Below are 15,999 nucleotides of genomic sequence, written 5' to 3'. Positions count from 1 at the left end.
CTTCTTCGTAATTTTTCTCTCTCATTATCGTCGTCATCAATACCAGTTATACCACCTCTTTCTCCTCCTCCTCTTTCTTGGAATTTTTTCTCCTCTTTTCTTTTTCTTTCTTATCCATGATCAGTTATCTCGTTGTTGAAGATAATAAATAATATAAGTTCAGAGTGTCAATTAAACCATGACGAAATTGATTATTGTTTTGAATCCAATCAAGTGGTTAAGGTGTAGTTCAATTCAGAAGAAAAATATAGCATTAGAAAAATATAGTATTAGAGGAAACATTTTTCTGCAGCAAATTTGGGTATACCACGAAAATATTTGGGTGTAACACGAAGATATTTGGGTGTATTTTAAGAATTTTTTAGTGTATTTTTATTCTGATAAGTTCTGCATAATTCAAAACTATTCCTCTTTCTCCTCCTCATCTTCTACTACTTCTTTTTTTTTTTAATCATCATCACCATCTTTTTTTTCTTTTTTATTTTACCTTCTCAAATTTCTTCTTATTTTACTCTCTTAACAAGAATAAAAACAAAAAAATCAAATAAAGAAGAAGAAGAAACACGATATTTAGGTGTAACACGAAAATATTTGGATGTATTTTAAGAATTTTTAGATGTATTTTTATTCTGATAAGTTTTGCATAATTCAAAACTCTTCTTCTTTCTTTTCTTCATCATTATAGTTTGTTTATTCTTATAACTAGTTGTTTATGATCCCCTTTTGAAGTAAAAAAATATAATAAAAGAGTATTTAAAATCAGTTGCTTTATTCATTGAATTTTTATAGAATAAAATGTTTATTATAAAATAATTTTTTCGTTGAATCACGATTAAACCAATAAACTAATAAACCAGTAACTAGAGTTGGAGTTTGAACTTGATTTTTATTACTCTTTTTCAAATATTGAGAATGCAAGGTTTGGGGATCACGTGATAAAACGCTTCGTTGAAGCGCATTTCCTTTCCTGAGTGGATCTGCACTGCACAGCTTGCTCGAAGAAGAAGATGCAGTGGTACTTTGTCGCTGTGCTCCTCACCGTTCTGACCAGTTCTCAGGTTTACCTCCATTCTCCCCAAATCTAAATTTTCTACCATAATCTCATCCCTTTCCCATGCCTCTTACATGTATTCCCCTCAAAGCAGAAAAATAATAACAAAAAATAGAGTAATTTAAAACTTCAATTCACTGATTTTGATTATTTTATATGGCAGGGAATATTGACAACCCTCTCGCAAAGTAACGGAAAGTATAAGTATGATTATGCCACTGTCCCATTTCTTGCTGAGGTTTTCAAGGTCAAAATCACTGTTCCCCTCTTATTTTTTTATCGATTTTAGTTGATGGCAACAAAGCTTTGAGTTTTGTTCACATTGTTTGGTGTTTGTAACAGCTTGCGGTGTCAAGTTTCTTTCTATGGAGGGAATGTAAAAAGTCACCTCTGCCAAAGATGACAACTGAGTGGAGAACAGTGATTTTTTACCCCATTCCTTCAATTATATATCTGATCCACAACAATGTGCAGTTTGCTACCCTCACATATGTTGACACTTCCACCTACCAGATAATGGGCAATCTAAAGATTGTGACCACTGGAATACTATTCAGGTGCTTTCTCTCTCTCAGAATTAGGAGCAGTGTCTGCTTTAAGCTGTTTTTATCTGTCAATTTGTGTATGTATGGTATGATTTGTTTTCTCAATTAGTGTTGATGTCAAGCAGATATTTCTAGGTTGTTCTTAGGGAGGAAGCTTTCGAACTTGCAGTGGATGGCCATCGTGCTGTTGGCTGTTGGGACAACCACAAGCCAGGTGCCAGAAACTCAGTCTTGCAACTCTAGTTTTCTGGTTTAACCGTTTTAAGTTATTTTATCAGAAGATGCTTGAAGTATATTTCACTTGTTTTCGTTTTTATCATTACTTATGGTTAGTATATAAGGAAACTTCATGCTAGTGTTGCTGAGTGGAACTTTTACTGCTTGTTGATTTAGGTTAGGGGCTGTGGAGAGGCTTCATGTGATTCACTATTCTCAGCACCAATACAGGGTTACATGTTAGGAGTTCTGTCAGCTTGTCTCTCAGCTTTAGCTGGAATTTATACTGAGTTCTTGATGAAGAAAAACAATGATAGCTTATACTGGCAGAATATACAGTTGTACACGTAGGTATTTTTTTCTTAAATATGTCATGCCAAATGTGTTCGGTTATTGGTTAACCTGGTTATATCAAAGATATTTATTCCTTATTTTCTCTCCTTTAAAATATTAAATTAATATTGCTATCTTGTTGCTACTGTATTGTGACAAGTATTGAATGCTCTGTTTTTACTTTGATTGTGAATCTTGTTTTCTGTACAATGCATTTGGATTTCCATCAGTGGTGGAATATCCGGTGCATCATCATTCTGTACTACGTTTACTTAATGATTCTGAACTTTCTTTTAGAATTAGGAGGAATGCATTTCTGCACTGTTTTCTCTTATAAGATTATTACTGTCCTTGTTTTCTTCCATGCAACTTATTACACTGGTTAGATATCTTTTAGAACTGCACTTATAGGAACTCCCTAAGCTGTATCCAGGTTTGGTACAATCTTCAATATGGCACGACTTGCTTTGGATGATTTTAGAGGTGGATTTGAAAATGGACCCTGGTGGCAACGTATATTCAATGGATACACTATCACTACTTGGATGGTGGTATTAAATCTAGGGTCTACTGGCCTTTTGGTTTCCTGGTTGATGAAACATGCTGACAATATTGTTAAGGTAAATCCTTCAGTGCTCTTGACTCTTGCAAGTCCCTTTTTTATCATGTATATCTCCACATTGTGAATATGATGCATATCATTTTGTGGATTTTTGTTGAGCCACTGAAAGTAGTAATTAAGTATTGTGTCACAGTATTTGTTGGTTTCTTCATGCAATTTTTCTCCATTTACTCATAGTTGTGTTATCTTCCTTAGGTATATTCTACATCAATGGCAATGCTTCTGACAATGATAATATCAATATTCCTATTCAACTTCAAACCTACATTGCAGGTAAAATTTCTGAACTAAGCATGGCCTGCATTTGATATTGCTTGTTTAATTTATTGCACATAATATTTTGGAGTTTATATACCACGTGGAGATATAATTGTAGGATGCTGCTTCACAGGATAAGCAACCTTTTATCTGGTGCTTTCATTTATAGTCTGGTTTCTATTGAATCTTTTGACGTGCTTTTTGTAATAAGTCTTATCTAAATAACGTATTTCAATAGGCAAATTTCTCTTTATTATACGTATTAACAGATGATGTTTCTTTGTTTAGACCATTGTCCATTCTTTATAAGCAAATTACATTGTTTGTTATTCTCGTTGAGTTGTGTCTCTTGTGGAGGTTGAAGAATATTGATATGTTTGTTAAACCATTTATGCTCTATTATCAGGCTGACGCTGGATACTAATATCCTGTTTCTCTTTGCAGCTTTTCTTGGGTATTATTATTTGTATGATGTCTCTACACATGTATTTTGCCCCATCAAATATGCTAGTAGATATGCCAGTAACAGTTAAACCGGATGAAGAGAGGGAGAAGCTTATTGAAGTGTCTGTTGATCGAAGAGCACATTCATGATGTCATTCAATCATGATGTCATTCAATGCTTTGGTATCGACACATTTATTTGAATTCTTAGTTTTCTCTTATTGACTTAACACATTAAAATACAAAATATTAACATGTGACATTGCTAGTTACATAATGTGTTTTGCTAAGTATGATGTCAGTGTAGCTGTATGAAAAATATACGGGTTAATCAAACTAGCCTTCTCCAAAGCTAGGTTATATTATGATGCACTTCGAGTTTTAAAACCATACACCAGCCTCTGTTGAAATTTAATAGATACTTTATTCAATACCTTCATATTTTGCAAAGTTGGACAGTGGCCTCTCTTTTGTGATATATAACACTAACCTCCTCTATAAACATAACATTGAGGGAGGCTAGTGTAAACATGACAAATCAAGGAATGTCTAAGTGTAATACTACATAACCTTAGGGAAATTTGATGTAATTTAGGCTAAATATAATACCGGCCATTGATGCCAATTGTTCCTGCCTTCAATACAATTGCCTTGTGATTTGATTAATTATTGTCTGCATATCTATACATTAATCATATTTCAGTTCTTAAATTTTTTGTTCCTCTTGATTCATTCGTAAGCAAGCAATTGGTAATTTTGGTTTTCAATACTTGCCTATTGGTTATACAGGTGTTTTTGAACTCCTCGTTTGTTATTATGATTTTCCCAGAAGGCCTATTGAAGTCACTTGTTATATGGCCTGCATTGATTCAGAGATTCCCAAGAGCATAGGCATCTTCAAAAGGGATTAATTGAACTCTATATTGATCCCACGTATTGCCTGGGTATAAAAATATAAAGGAGGATGTAGAAGAAAAAGAAGATAGAATGTGGTTTAGACGGCAATAGAATCTTGCCATTGGATTTTGTAAGTGGTAAGATGCTACCTATGGTGCATCAAGTCGGGCCACCATATGTGGTCAACATTTTTATCTGGTTGCTGTAATCACAAAACAAATTAATCATCATTAATCAATTTGAATATGGTTGTTTACAGAGGATGAATGTCACCTTTACAGTTTAGTGTTAATGTCAAATGCTGTCTGATTGAGATTTTCTATGTCTCTCTCTCAAGAAGTGATGAGGTGGTTAGGAACTGAATTGTGTGACAAACTTCTAAGACCATCTCCAGTAGGGAACTCATTTCAATCTCTATTTATGGCCCACCTGTCATAAAAAGTAACTCCACATCAGCTTTTGCGTTATAAACGGTAAATAGGAACTCAAAGCATCTCTCTCTTCTCCATTAGGAAGAACTAACTTTAGTCCCTATTGTGGTCCCACTTAATTAATTAATTAAAATATTTATATAATTGATTTAATAATATTATTTAAATTTATAAATTTAAAAATAATTTACTATTAAAAGATATTAATATTAAATAAATTCATATATAATAATAATACACAATATATAATTTGGAATTACACTAATTTATAATTTTGTGTTTACAATTGCTAATTTTAATAATATCGTTAGCATTTTAAATTTTAAAAATAAAAATAACTAACTCAACTAAGAATTATTTTGTAAGGTGTAAAAATTAAATTTATTTTTTAATGTAAGTAAATTTAATTAATTATAATTTAATATAATAATATAAATAATATTCAATATTAATTATGATATAAATAATTAATATAAATTATTAATTAAATAAAAATTTAATTATTTAAGCTAATTAATTATTTTTTAAATAATTAGTATAAATTATTAATTAAGTAAAAATATAATTATTTAATATAATTTTTATTATAATTATTACTAATTTAATTATTATTTTATTATTTAATATAATTATTTAATTATTTTAGATTTTATATTATTATTTTTTTAAAATAACTTGCCAAATGGCAAGTTATTATTGGTTAACTTGAATCCCTATTTAGAGGGATTCTCTCACCTTGAGACCCGTGCGAGAACTCATTCCTTCTCTCCTCCAATGGTTAGAGTTTCTATGTGTCAAAAAAAAGTGAAAGAGGAACTCACCATTGTAGGTGCTCTAAGCTGCCCTAAATAGACTAGGTTGTAGGTGGGAGGAAAGGTTGGAATTTTTCATTTTTTCTTTTAAAATTTATTGTCATCAGATTATTGGTTCAAGGGTTAAACTTTAAAGTAATCGTGGCATGGCTTGTGGTTTTTTTTTAAAGAGAACTTTGTAGACGTTATAAGAGTAAATGTGAGTTTAATCAACAATAGTTCATTGGACAAACCTGACCAGAGTCATTGGGGTATTTGATTTGATCGATATGATTGGATGAATCGAAGGACATTTTAAGAGCTGAAGGCACAATCGAAGAGACACCTGGGATTGTGTAAGGATGATGAAGACTCGGTACCATTAGGCAACAGTCTAATACTCTAATTACTAATTGGATGAGGATTATAAGGACTGCTTCCTAGGCACAAAGTCACAGTTTGTTTTGAGGTATTGAATGAGGATACATGCGACTACAATTTTTTAAGACAAAGATTAAAATTTTAATAATATTTTATATTTAAAATACTTCTATTTTAATTAATTAGTTTTAATTTTATTTTTTGTACAAATTAAATTAAAATATTATTTTTATTTTAATTTTTATCTTTCATTTTACATCAAACACAATATTAAAATTTATCTCAATTATTTAATATCTGTCTCTCTCTCTTTCAAACGTTATCAAATAGTCTAGTGACCTTTGTTTTTTGGCTTTTTTTTTTCTTTTTACCCTTTCTTGGAGTAGGAGTGCACAAGACCCGGTCCGACCCGAAGACTCGGACCGGATCCGATGACTTCGGGGCTAATTTTGTCCGACTTCGTTATGGTCCGGTCAAATCCGAGATTTCAATAGATGGCCCCGATTATTTATTAAATCGGGTTCGGACCAAGCCTCGGGTCACCTGGCCCCGGCCCGTTGGACCCGTGTAGTTGTTTGCTACTTAATATTTTATTGTTATTGGTTGATATGACACTATAAATTATTATTATTATGTTAATCTTGTGTTGGTTGTTAACTTTGTTTTAATTGTCTTTTGAATTTTGAATGTTTAATGTGTAATTGATATAATTATTATTATGAAACTTTAAATTATTATTATTAGATTCTAAATTATTATTATGCGAATATTGTATTGTTATGGAATAATTATTTTTCAAAATTTAGAGGTTCAAAAGATGTAGAATCTAATTTTTGGTGATGTCGTGATAAAGTTGATCAAGACCCGGACTTCACCCGGTCTAGACCCGACTTAAGTGTGGCCCGAAAGTAACACAATTTCATCGGGTCTAGGATCGGGTAAGAGTCTCATAAATAGACCCGGTCATTATTTAGGGTCGGATTCAGGTCACGGCGAACCTGACTTCACTCGGCCCCATGTACACCCCTACCTTAGAGTGTAGCATATCACAATTCATTATTTTTTTGGCACGATAGATAAGTTGCCATTGATAGATTAAAAAATAATTGAAAAGCAATTATTGTTATTTATACTTATATATAATGAAAATATAAGATAGATAGTCAGTGTACAAATTTTCCTTTTTAAAAAATTCTTTATCATATATAATTTATAAAAAATAATTCATTTTGTTGATTCTTAAAATTGAATTCATGACTTTTTAGTTTTAGTGTAACATATTTACTATCCTAACTAATCTCAAAATTATTATTGTTATTTCATATATAACAAAATAAATTAACAGTTATGTTAGTATCAACTTATAGAATTTGAATCTTTTAAATTTTAGATTTTTATTTTAGAGGATAAAGTAAAATCTCTCATCATTAAATATTTTTTCTCTTATGTTTTTTCTTGGTTCCATTTATAAAATAAATGGTAATAGATCATATTTTACCTTCTAAAGTAAAACTAAAAATTTAAGTTTCTACTTATATATTATATTAATAAATATAATTATTTTTTATACTAATTATTTAATTGTTATTAAAGATTAATTAGATGATTACGTAAAATATTTATATCATTATAATATATTTTATTATAAAAAATTATTTTATAAAAATTAATAATTTTAGTATACTGATAATATAATTGTTTAATCAAATGTGGTTGAATTATATTTGGTTTTTTTTAATAATTATTCATATAGTAAATATAAAAAATAATTAATATTGTTAACATGACATTATATAATTAAATACATATATAATTTTTTTTACTGGCAATATATTAAATTATATTAAAAAATAATTACTTTTACTTATGTCTGTGTAATACTTAAAATTAAATTAAGTTTTATATAAAATTAAATTTTTGTTCAAATTAACTAGTTTAGTATACTTATAATATCATGGTTTAATAAAAAATAATTATACTTATAATAACAAGTTTAGTATACTTATAATATCATGATTATTTAAGTAGTAAGAATAAAAATAATTATTTTTACCATAATTCTAAAAAGGAAAAGTCTAGGGGCCAGCAATTTTATTGCATTTTGGCCAGCATGTAACCAGCAGAGAAAGGTGAGCCATTGGATGAAATCTCACGCCAATCTCACACCATCAAATCATCATTGATGGCTAATTGATGGCTACCAATCACAAATATTGCTGGCCCCTAGCATTGCTCATCTAAAAATTGGACTGGCAGGTTGGACGGTCCAACCGTGTACAGAAAATTGTCCGATCAGGCTTGTAAAACCGTTGATCAGAAAACTGGTGAAAAATCGTTGAACTCGGAAGAAACCGGCCGTTCGGACGGAACCGGGACCCGGCCGGTTTAGACAAAAACGGAAGCTCCTTCGTTTCTTTCTCTCTTTCTTTCACAGAAACTCAGCCAAAAAACCCTAGCACTGTAAGCCTACACCACCGCCGCAAGGAGCGGCATACTGCCGCCGTCCGTCGCACTCAAAGTTCGCCGTCCGTCCGTCTATCTAGCTTCCCTCGTGCTCCAAGTCTTCAACCCCTGTTCGCTGTCACCGATCGCAGCTGCTTCCTCGAGCTCGGCGTCCGTCGTCTTTGTCTGCTCAGCTGCGCTTTCGCCGCGTTTGTTTGCCGTTCACGTTCGCGTCTTCGTTCAGCCGTCGTCTTCGTTCACCGTTCGCGTTCACTCGCCGTTCACCGTTCGAGTTCGCATTCGCGTTCGTCTGGAAGCCACGTTGCTCTGCTTCAAACTCTGCGACCAACCCCGTGCGCTCCACCTAGCCGTCTAACTGCTCTCTTTTGTCGCCGCCGTGGGTTCCCTAAACCCGCCACCAGACAATACACTCACAACACCAATACTTTGCTTCAAACTCTGCAACTTCTGATTTCTATTACAATAAGTAACTATTTGATTTGGTAGTGGTTTGGATTTTTTTCATAAACTGAATTAAAGTATACAATAGTTATGTTCTCTTCTCTATCACATTGATATTAAGCTTTGAATTCTCTTATTTCGTTTTGATTTTACTGCACTCAACATGTTTGATGAAATGCTTTAACCATATTTCTGTTTGGTTTTATAATTTCTAGCTTTTAGAAACTTAGTAAGTTGATTGCATGTGAAATTAGAATAATTGGATCTTAGTAATTAGGAAATTTTATCTGCACAAATAGCATCTTTGCAGAAAACATATTAGCGTGATGATTCCACTTGCATTAGTGTTCTTCTGGTAAATTTTAACTGTTATTGTGAACTTGTTAATTTGCCAATTGTTCTTGTGTTGTTGTTCTGTTATTTTTAATTTTTTTTTTTGTTTTTGTTGTGATTTTCTGTTCTTGAACTTGTTAAGTTGATAATTTGCTAAATTGTTGGGCTACTGTTGTTTTAATTTGCTAAATTGTTAAGTTGCTGCGATTTAATTTGTTGGATTTTCTATTTAGGTCTTGTTCTTGTTTATTTGCTAAATTGTTGTTGTGTATTTATCGTTGTCTTTGAGATTATTGCTGGATATTGGTGATCATTGATTTATTATATGCGTCATGTTTTCATTGTTTTCTTCTTCTGAAGGAAAAAAATTCTGTTTTATTATGTTGTTCTGCTGTTTTTGTTTTGTTTTGTTTTAGAAATCAATTTTTTGTGATCAATGCTCATACTCTGAATGTTGTTCTATTTTGTTTTAAGGCTGTGTTTGGAAGAGGTAATTGATTTCTGACTCTTGTTTTGTTTTTGTTTTAAGACTGTGTATTGTGTTCAATTTTCATTTTGTAGGAAATTCTTTGAGGTATATAAGAATTAAGAAGGAAGACTATTTCAACGGTATTACTCTGTTGATTCTGGTCAGCTACAAGCTTGAACATAGAATTGAAGAGAGAAACCCTTTATTATTTCATCATTGGCCTATTTTTGGCATTGCATATCATTGTAGTTTGTTTATTCATAGAACTAGTTGTTTATGATTCCCTTTTGAAGTAAAAAAATGCGGTAGAAGAGTGTTTAGAACCAGTTGCTTTATTCATTGGATTTTTATAGAATCAGGTGTTTATTATAAAACGGTTTTTTCTATTAAACCACGGTTGAATTAGTTAAACCGGTTGAATCAGTAAATCAGTAATTAGAGCGGTTCGATGACCGGTTCGGTTTTGAGAACCTTGACTTTTACTTATGTCTGTGTAATACTTCATCCGTTTCCATTTTCTATTTTTTCCACTCTTATTTTACTGACTCTTTTCTTCTTCTCCCTATTCTTTTTTGAAAAAGGGTGTCACCCGCTCCGTTAAGCCACCAGAGCGATCTAAATTCTAAACTCTAGCGTTGGTTGCGTTTTGGAGAGAAAAAAAGAAAAGGAAGAAATGCCTCGGGAGATCATAACGCTTCAGGTAGGGCAATGCGGCAACCAGATCGGCATGGAGTTCTGGAAGCAGCTCTGCCTCGAGCATGGCATCAGCAAAGATGGCATCCTCGAAGACTTCGCCACTCAGGTCTCACTTCATACCAATTCCCCTTTTCACTTCCCTCTTACAAAACCTTACTATCAAGCTATCATTTTTTCTTATCAATTCGAACTGCGGGTTGTTTGTTTCACTATCAATAGCACACAACTTCCAATTCACACTAGAATCTCATCTCAGTGACTAATAATTGCTTTATGTGTTGAACTGTTACTTAGTTTAGGTTAGGTTATGGTACTACTTACTTGTGTAGTGTGGAGTGTGTTATTGTGATTGGTGCAGTGTGGTTCTACGTTGACTTGTTTTGGTGAAATTGCTGCAGGGTGGTGACAGGAAAGATGTGTTCTTCTATCAGGCTGATGATCAGCATTACATACCACGAGCTCTGCTCATTGACTTGGAGCCTCGAGTTATTAATGGCATTCAAAATAGTGACTACCGTAATCTCTACAACCATGAGAACATCTTTGTCTCGGACCACGGAGGCGGTGCGGGAAACAATTGGGCTAGTGGATACCATCAGGTTTGCCACTACTAGTCATAATATTGTCCCACAATCATGATTTGCACGCATATCATCCTAGAACTGAGGATTATTGCTTCCTGCGACTGGTTTTCGTTTCGTTGTTTATGAGTAGTTTATAGCAAGTATTACTTTTGTGGGGTGAAAGAATGCTTAGCTATTGTTATTGTTGCATTTGATCAGGGAAAGAATGTTGAAGAGGACATAATGGACATGATTGACAGAGAAGCAGATGGCAGTGACAGTCTCGAGGGTTTTGTTCTGTGTCATTCAATTGCTGGAGGAACAGGCTCAGGTTTCTTTCCATCTCTTCTCTATCTTAAAAAATCCCATAGGATCCATCTTATATTCCTTTTTGTTATTGAGCATTTGTGTAGTTGGTTCATCTGAAAAGCTAAAGATTTGTGAAATGTTTGACTTAATTTTTCCCTTGATGATAGTTTACATTCAAACAAAAGTTAAACTAATCTAACCCTTAAGAAAAGAAATTGAACAAGTCTGCACCTTTTAGCTTATTGTGAAAAAATTGCCTGTACAACATAATGTTTGGGTTCCCTGATGATCCTTGAACTTACTTCATACCAGAGAAGACTGGATATTTTTCAAGTACTTCTCAGTGGTGTACCTTTTTTTCAATTATTATTTCTTAAAATATCCTTGCTTTTGTACTAGTTGCTTATCTTACTTGAATGCAGGTATGGGCTCATACTTGTTGGAGACCCTGAATGATCGCTACAGCAAAAAATTGGTTCAGACATACAGTGTGTTTCCTAACCAAATGGAGACAAGTGATGTGGTGGTGCAACCATACAATTCGCTGTTAACACTCAAGCGACTAAAGCTTAATGCAGACTGTGTTGTAGTTCTTGACAATACTGCATTGAATAGGATTGCTGTTGAACGGCTTCATTTGTCGAACCCAACATTTGCTCAAACTAATTCCTTAGTTTCTACAGTGATGTCTGCCAGCACAACCACTCTTCGGTATCCAGGATACATGAATAATGATTTGGTTGGTCTTCTTGCCTCATTGATTCCCACGCCAAGATGCCATTTCCTAATGACAGGATATACCCCTTTGACAGTGGAGCGTCAGGTGAGACCATTGTATCTGTTTTTCTTATATAAGTTATCTTTGAAGAATAAAATATTAGTCTAGTTAATGTCTTCTAAATTTTTCTGTTGTTAACTTGTTGGACTTGAAGAATCTTACAGAGAATCATTGAACTAATCTCACTATCTTACACACTCTATCTCTCCTCTTTCCTCCCATTTTACCCTCCTTTTGTAATTTAATTAGGATATAGATAAGTTGCTGCCTAATTGTGATTTCCCATTACACTTCAATGAAACATTTAAAAGTTTGATGATATCTACTTGCAGGCTAATGTAATTCGTAAAACCACTGTACTCGATGTTATGAGAAGACTTTTGCAGGTATAATTGCTACATGAACAAAGCGTCAAACAAAATTCCTGTGTGTTCTACCTACTGAAACATCAATTCAATTGACAGGCAAAGAATATTATGGTGTCTTCATATGCTCGGACAAAAGATGCCAGCCAAGCAAAATATATATCAATTCTGAATATCATTCAAGGAGAAGTTGACCCAACTCAGGTATGATAAGCAGCATTAATAGCATTTCCTGGATGTTGTACGGTTTGCAAAGTGAAATTGTTATTAAAACAATAGAAAAACAAAAATAAGAATTGCTAGTCATCTAGCTGTTTGGCCTTGTGATAAAATTTTGCTTTCCAAGATCAAATTTTCTTAAAAAAGTAGTGAGAGCGATTTTGTGAAAGTCAGTTTTGTCTAAACATCCTTATCCTTGAGAATTTAAAATGAGCTTATTTGAAACTTAAAATGACATTTCTTTCTGATTTTTTTCCCCTGATAAATGAAATTTGTAGGTGCAGCCTGCTTTGATTGACTTGTTCATAGCTAAAAATATGGTTCTAATATACAAGTATTTTAACAGTTTATTTCTCTGGATTTAGGTTCATGAAAGTTTACAGAGGATTCGTGAAAGAAAGCTAGTGAACTTTATTGAGTGGGGTCCTGCAAGTATTCAGGTCTCTCTCTCTCTCTCTCTCTCTCTCTCTCTCTCTTGTGTTGTGGCAGTGCAAATTGAAGTTTTAGGCTTTTAGCAGCTGCATCAATTTGTCTCCTTTATATTACACGTGATCTCATGTTGTTTCCTGAACATCTGATAGGTTGCTCTATCTAGAAAGTCACCATATATTCAGACTGCACACCGGGTATGACCTCTTTAATTTCAAGTCTCTCTCTCTCGTTATTGTTGTTGTTTCTGCAAAATCTGCTTTCAATGTTGGAGAAAAACCAACATACCTTTTGAAAATGCTTATTAGTCTGAAGTTAGATAACAAGAAATCAGTTAGGAAATAACATAATATCATCCATTTTATAGGTCAGTGGTCTTATGTTGGCAAACCATACTAGCATCCGACATCTTTTCAGTAGGTGTTTGAGCCAGTACGAGAAGTTGAGAAAGAAACAAGCCTTTCTAGATAACTACCGGAAGTTCCCAATGTTTGCTGTAAGTGCCAATTTCATGTGTACAATCTGATCAGTCTTTTGAACTCCACTGCTGCGACTGTTAAATATGCTTTTGGTTTGTACCACCTTCTTGTAGATTCTTGTTATTCAAATCTAATATCAGTGAAAAATGTACAGGATAATGACCTCTCAGAATTTGATGAATCAAGGGATGAAGTTGAGGCTTTGGTTGATGAATATAAGGCCTGTGAGTCCCCAGATTATGTCAAATGGGGAATGGAGGTAGATTCTCTACTAGCGAACTTCCAATTTTAAGTTCATGTAGCATATTGCAAATGGTTTTATTTATTTATTTATTTTTCTTATATAGGACATGAACAATATGCTAACAGCAGAAGGCAGTGCTACATGATCCCTAGATCCAATATTATTAGTGTGAAGACTCCACGCAATCCAAGGTAAGTTAATTTTTTAGGATTTGACTCGTCGTAAAATCATTCAACAATTTACACTTGGGGAGAAGAATACAATGTCAATGATAATTTATAAACACGTGTGCCCTCGCATACACTTCCTTGTAGTGCAAAATGAGAGACCAACAAATGTCTAAGATACTTGTCACAATCCTGAACCAAATTATTGCAGGCACTACTATAAGGGAGGGAACTGAAGACTTTATGTAAGCTGGGAGAGGTTTCTGATGAGCATTTTCAACTGTTTTGGGGATTCTATGGTTTGCAGTGTGATAATTTTGGTTTGTACGGTCTGTTGATAATCATTTGGACATCCAACCAAGCGAGAATTAGTACAGATTCTCACTGTATTAATTCGTTTTAGGAATGTATTATATGATTGATTGATCACTGATGCTTAGGAAATTAGGAATCACATTTTATTATATGGATCTTAGGTATTTGTAAGCTAATCTCGGTGCTACTTTCGAATGAATGTTGAAATATTTAAATTGATGTGGTGCATAGATTTACTTGATTCAGATTTGCATGTTATACTGTCCTCTTGAACTGGTCTTGAGTTCCTCGATTATGAACACCGTGATTGGTGGTGTTTGTCTCTTAAATAATTAAATTTCGAAAGGGACTTCAATTCCAACTTTCAGGTAAAAAAGGAAAAAGAAGTCCATTTTATTATGGTGAACCAATAATACCTTATGTATTTTTATTTACAAACCTAACCATTATATGTACAAAAATATAGTTCTCAAAATGTAGTGCAAGAATATTGAATGCTTGGATTGGGTAGCGTGATTCATTCCCGAAAAGTCATATCGTGAGTTATGGGCACATGGCATGTTTCTCCTTGCATGTTCACTGTTCAGTTCAAAAACATATTTTGCAATAAACCAGAATGGAGAATATAAAAGAGTCTTTCCTTTTGCTTACATGCTGAAGAACACGTAAGAACAGAGATCTCTCGGGATACCACTCCAACATTAATTGCCGACCCTGATCCATCCTAAAGATTAATAAACCGACCACCAATTTAAGAGAAGAGAAAAATGGGTCAAAACTGCCAAAACGCTAGAAAGCGGAGGAAACAGGAAATCCAAAGCATTTCTTAAACAGGCACATAAAGACTACATCAAAATCAGTCAATTTAGGAAATATAAATAAACTCGGTGAATATTCTAATATAAATTTGACTGATAGGGAAAACAGAAGAGGTAACTACCACATGGCCCTTGTTAGCGGCCGTAGTTGTAACTGGTCCCCATATTAGAAGGAAGAAAGACACTCAAGTATTTACCAAATCAGTTCACTCACTACAATTGAGTTTCTATATAAATGTGATATCATATCAGTGTATGCTGATCACATAGTATCAAATTGATACTTGGTTTTGGGGTTCTCAAGTTTCCACATCTCTTGACAGTATTGGTTGTGAAAGCACCCAAGAAGAGAAGAAAAGAAAATGACATTTCTCATAGCTCTTGCTTCTTCGTCAGGTGTTTTGGCCTTATATACTCTTCTTCTTGCCATCTTTCAACCAGCTATTATTGAAGCCCAATCCCTTTCTCCTGCACCTGCACCTGCTCCCACCAGCGATGGTGACTATCCCTTTTCTTATCTCCTTTTTCATTTGATTTCTCAACTTAGTCATATCATAGAGTGTAAGATTGCCTTCAAAGGCATTGCATTTGGAATTGTGTTAGAAAAATGTTTTAATTAATTTATGCGTTTGCTATTAAACAGGTACTTCAATAGACCAAGGAATTGCCTACGTGCTTATGCTTGTGGCATTGGTTCTCACATACCTCGTCCACCCTCTGAATACCTCTTTCTACAATTTGTGAATTATCCGTTTCCCTACTCTCTTGTATTTTTACCCTCATAGAAAGTGAACATAGTAGGGATCGATGGTTTTTAATTTCCCATGCTCTTATGCTCAATTGTTGATGCTCTTTTTTAGTTGCTAATACAATTTTATTCTTTTTTAGTTGCTAATACCGTTCATACCGTTTCAATGTTTATAATTTAAAATAATTAAAAAT

The 15,999-nt window shown here is 33.4% G+C and overlaps 2 protein-coding genes and 1 long non-coding RNA gene across 12 annotated transcripts; all 3 read left to right on the top strand.

The window, feature by feature from the left end:
- The first annotated feature begins 867 nt into the window (after positions 1-867).
- LOC112737918 (CMP-sialic acid transporter 1) lies at positions 868-4,624 on the top strand. Of its 2 annotated transcripts, none has more exons than XM_025788074.3 (9): positions 868-1,058; positions 1,215-1,298; positions 1,394-1,608; positions 1,732-1,810; positions 1,990-2,159; positions 2,579-2,765; positions 2,963-3,040; positions 3,470-3,652; positions 4,299-4,624. In XM_025788074.3, exons 1-8 carry the CDS (start codon positions 1,008-1,010, stop codon positions 3,617-3,619), a joined length of 1,014 nt encoding a protein of 337 aa, XP_025643859.1. In that variant the 5' UTR covers positions 868-1,007; the 3' UTR covers positions 3,620-3,652; positions 4,299-4,624. The 2 variants fall into 2 exon arrangements, with proteins under 2 accessions (XP_025643859.1, XP_025643858.1); XM_025788073.3 differs by having other exon boundaries at positions 4,259-4,624.
- A 3,557-nt stretch (positions 4,625-8,181) lies between these two features.
- On the top strand, positions 8,182-14,484 carry LOC112737917 (tubulin gamma-1 chain). 9 transcript variants are annotated; one of them, XM_025788072.3, is made up of 14 exons: positions 8,182-8,898; positions 9,768-9,815; positions 10,257-10,477; positions 10,770-10,970; positions 11,154-11,265; positions 11,666-12,066; positions 12,354-12,407; positions 12,486-12,590; positions 12,971-13,045; positions 13,187-13,231; positions 13,402-13,530; positions 13,668-13,772; positions 13,861-13,948; positions 14,136-14,484. In XM_025788072.3, exons 3-13 carry the CDS (start codon positions 10,349-10,351, stop codon positions 13,900-13,902), a joined length of 1,398 nt encoding a protein of 465 aa, XP_025643857.1. In that variant the 5' UTR covers positions 8,182-8,898; positions 9,768-9,815; positions 10,257-10,348; the 3' UTR covers positions 13,903-13,948; positions 14,136-14,484. The 9 variants fall into 9 exon arrangements, with proteins under 9 accessions (XP_025643857.1, XP_072067667.1, XP_072067670.1 ...); XM_072211566.1 differs by having other exon boundaries at positions 8,205-8,808; XM_072211569.1 differs by having other exon boundaries at positions 8,216-8,898; positions 14,072-14,484.
- A 411-nt stretch (positions 14,485-14,895) lies between these two features.
- On the top strand, positions 14,896-15,952 carry LOC140177909 (uncharacterized). The gene is made up of 2 exons (XR_011869540.1): positions 14,896-15,555; positions 15,701-15,952. It is a non-coding gene; the product is annotated as an uncharacterized lncRNA (long non-coding RNA).
- Positions 15,953-15,999: the final 47 nt, after the last annotated feature.

This window comes from Arachis hypogaea, chromosome 13 (genome assembly GCF_003086295.3).
Source record: "Arachis hypogaea cultivar Tifrunner chromosome 13, arahy.Tifrunner.gnm2.J5K5, whole genome shotgun sequence".
Taxonomy (NCBI): Eukaryota; Viridiplantae; Streptophyta; class Magnoliopsida; order Fabales; family Fabaceae; genus Arachis; species Arachis hypogaea.
The sequence above is the reverse complement of the archived record's forward strand: the minus strand, read 5'-3'. Positions and strand labels throughout refer to the sequence as shown.

Excerpts from the sequence above, each read along its gene's own strand:
- LOC112737918 (XM_025788074.3), top strand. The coding sequence starts at position 1,008 with ATGCAGTGGTACTTTGTCGCTGTGCTCCTCACCGTTCTGACCAGTTCT. Across the intron at positions 1,059-1,214 it reads CCGTTCTGACCAGTTCTCAG|GGAATATTGACAACCCTCTC; the intron begins GTTTACCTCCAT and ends TTTATATGGCAG. Across the intron at positions 1,299-1,393 it reads TTCTTGCTGAGGTTTTCAAG|CTTGCGGTGTCAAGTTTCTT; the intron begins GTCAAAATCACT and ends TGTTTGTAACAG.
- LOC112737917 (XM_025788072.3), top strand. The coding sequence starts at position 10,349 with ATGCCTCGGGAGATCATAACGCTTCAGGTAGGGCAATGCGGCAACCAG. Across the intron at positions 11,266-11,665 it reads TGCTGGAGGAACAGGCTCAG|GTATGGGCTCATACTTGTTG; the intron begins GTTTCTTTCCAT and ends ACTTGAATGCAG. Across the intron at positions 13,773-13,860 it reads ATGTCAAATGGGGAATGGAG|GACATGAACAATATGCTAAC; the intron begins GTAGATTCTCTA and ends TTTCTTATATAG.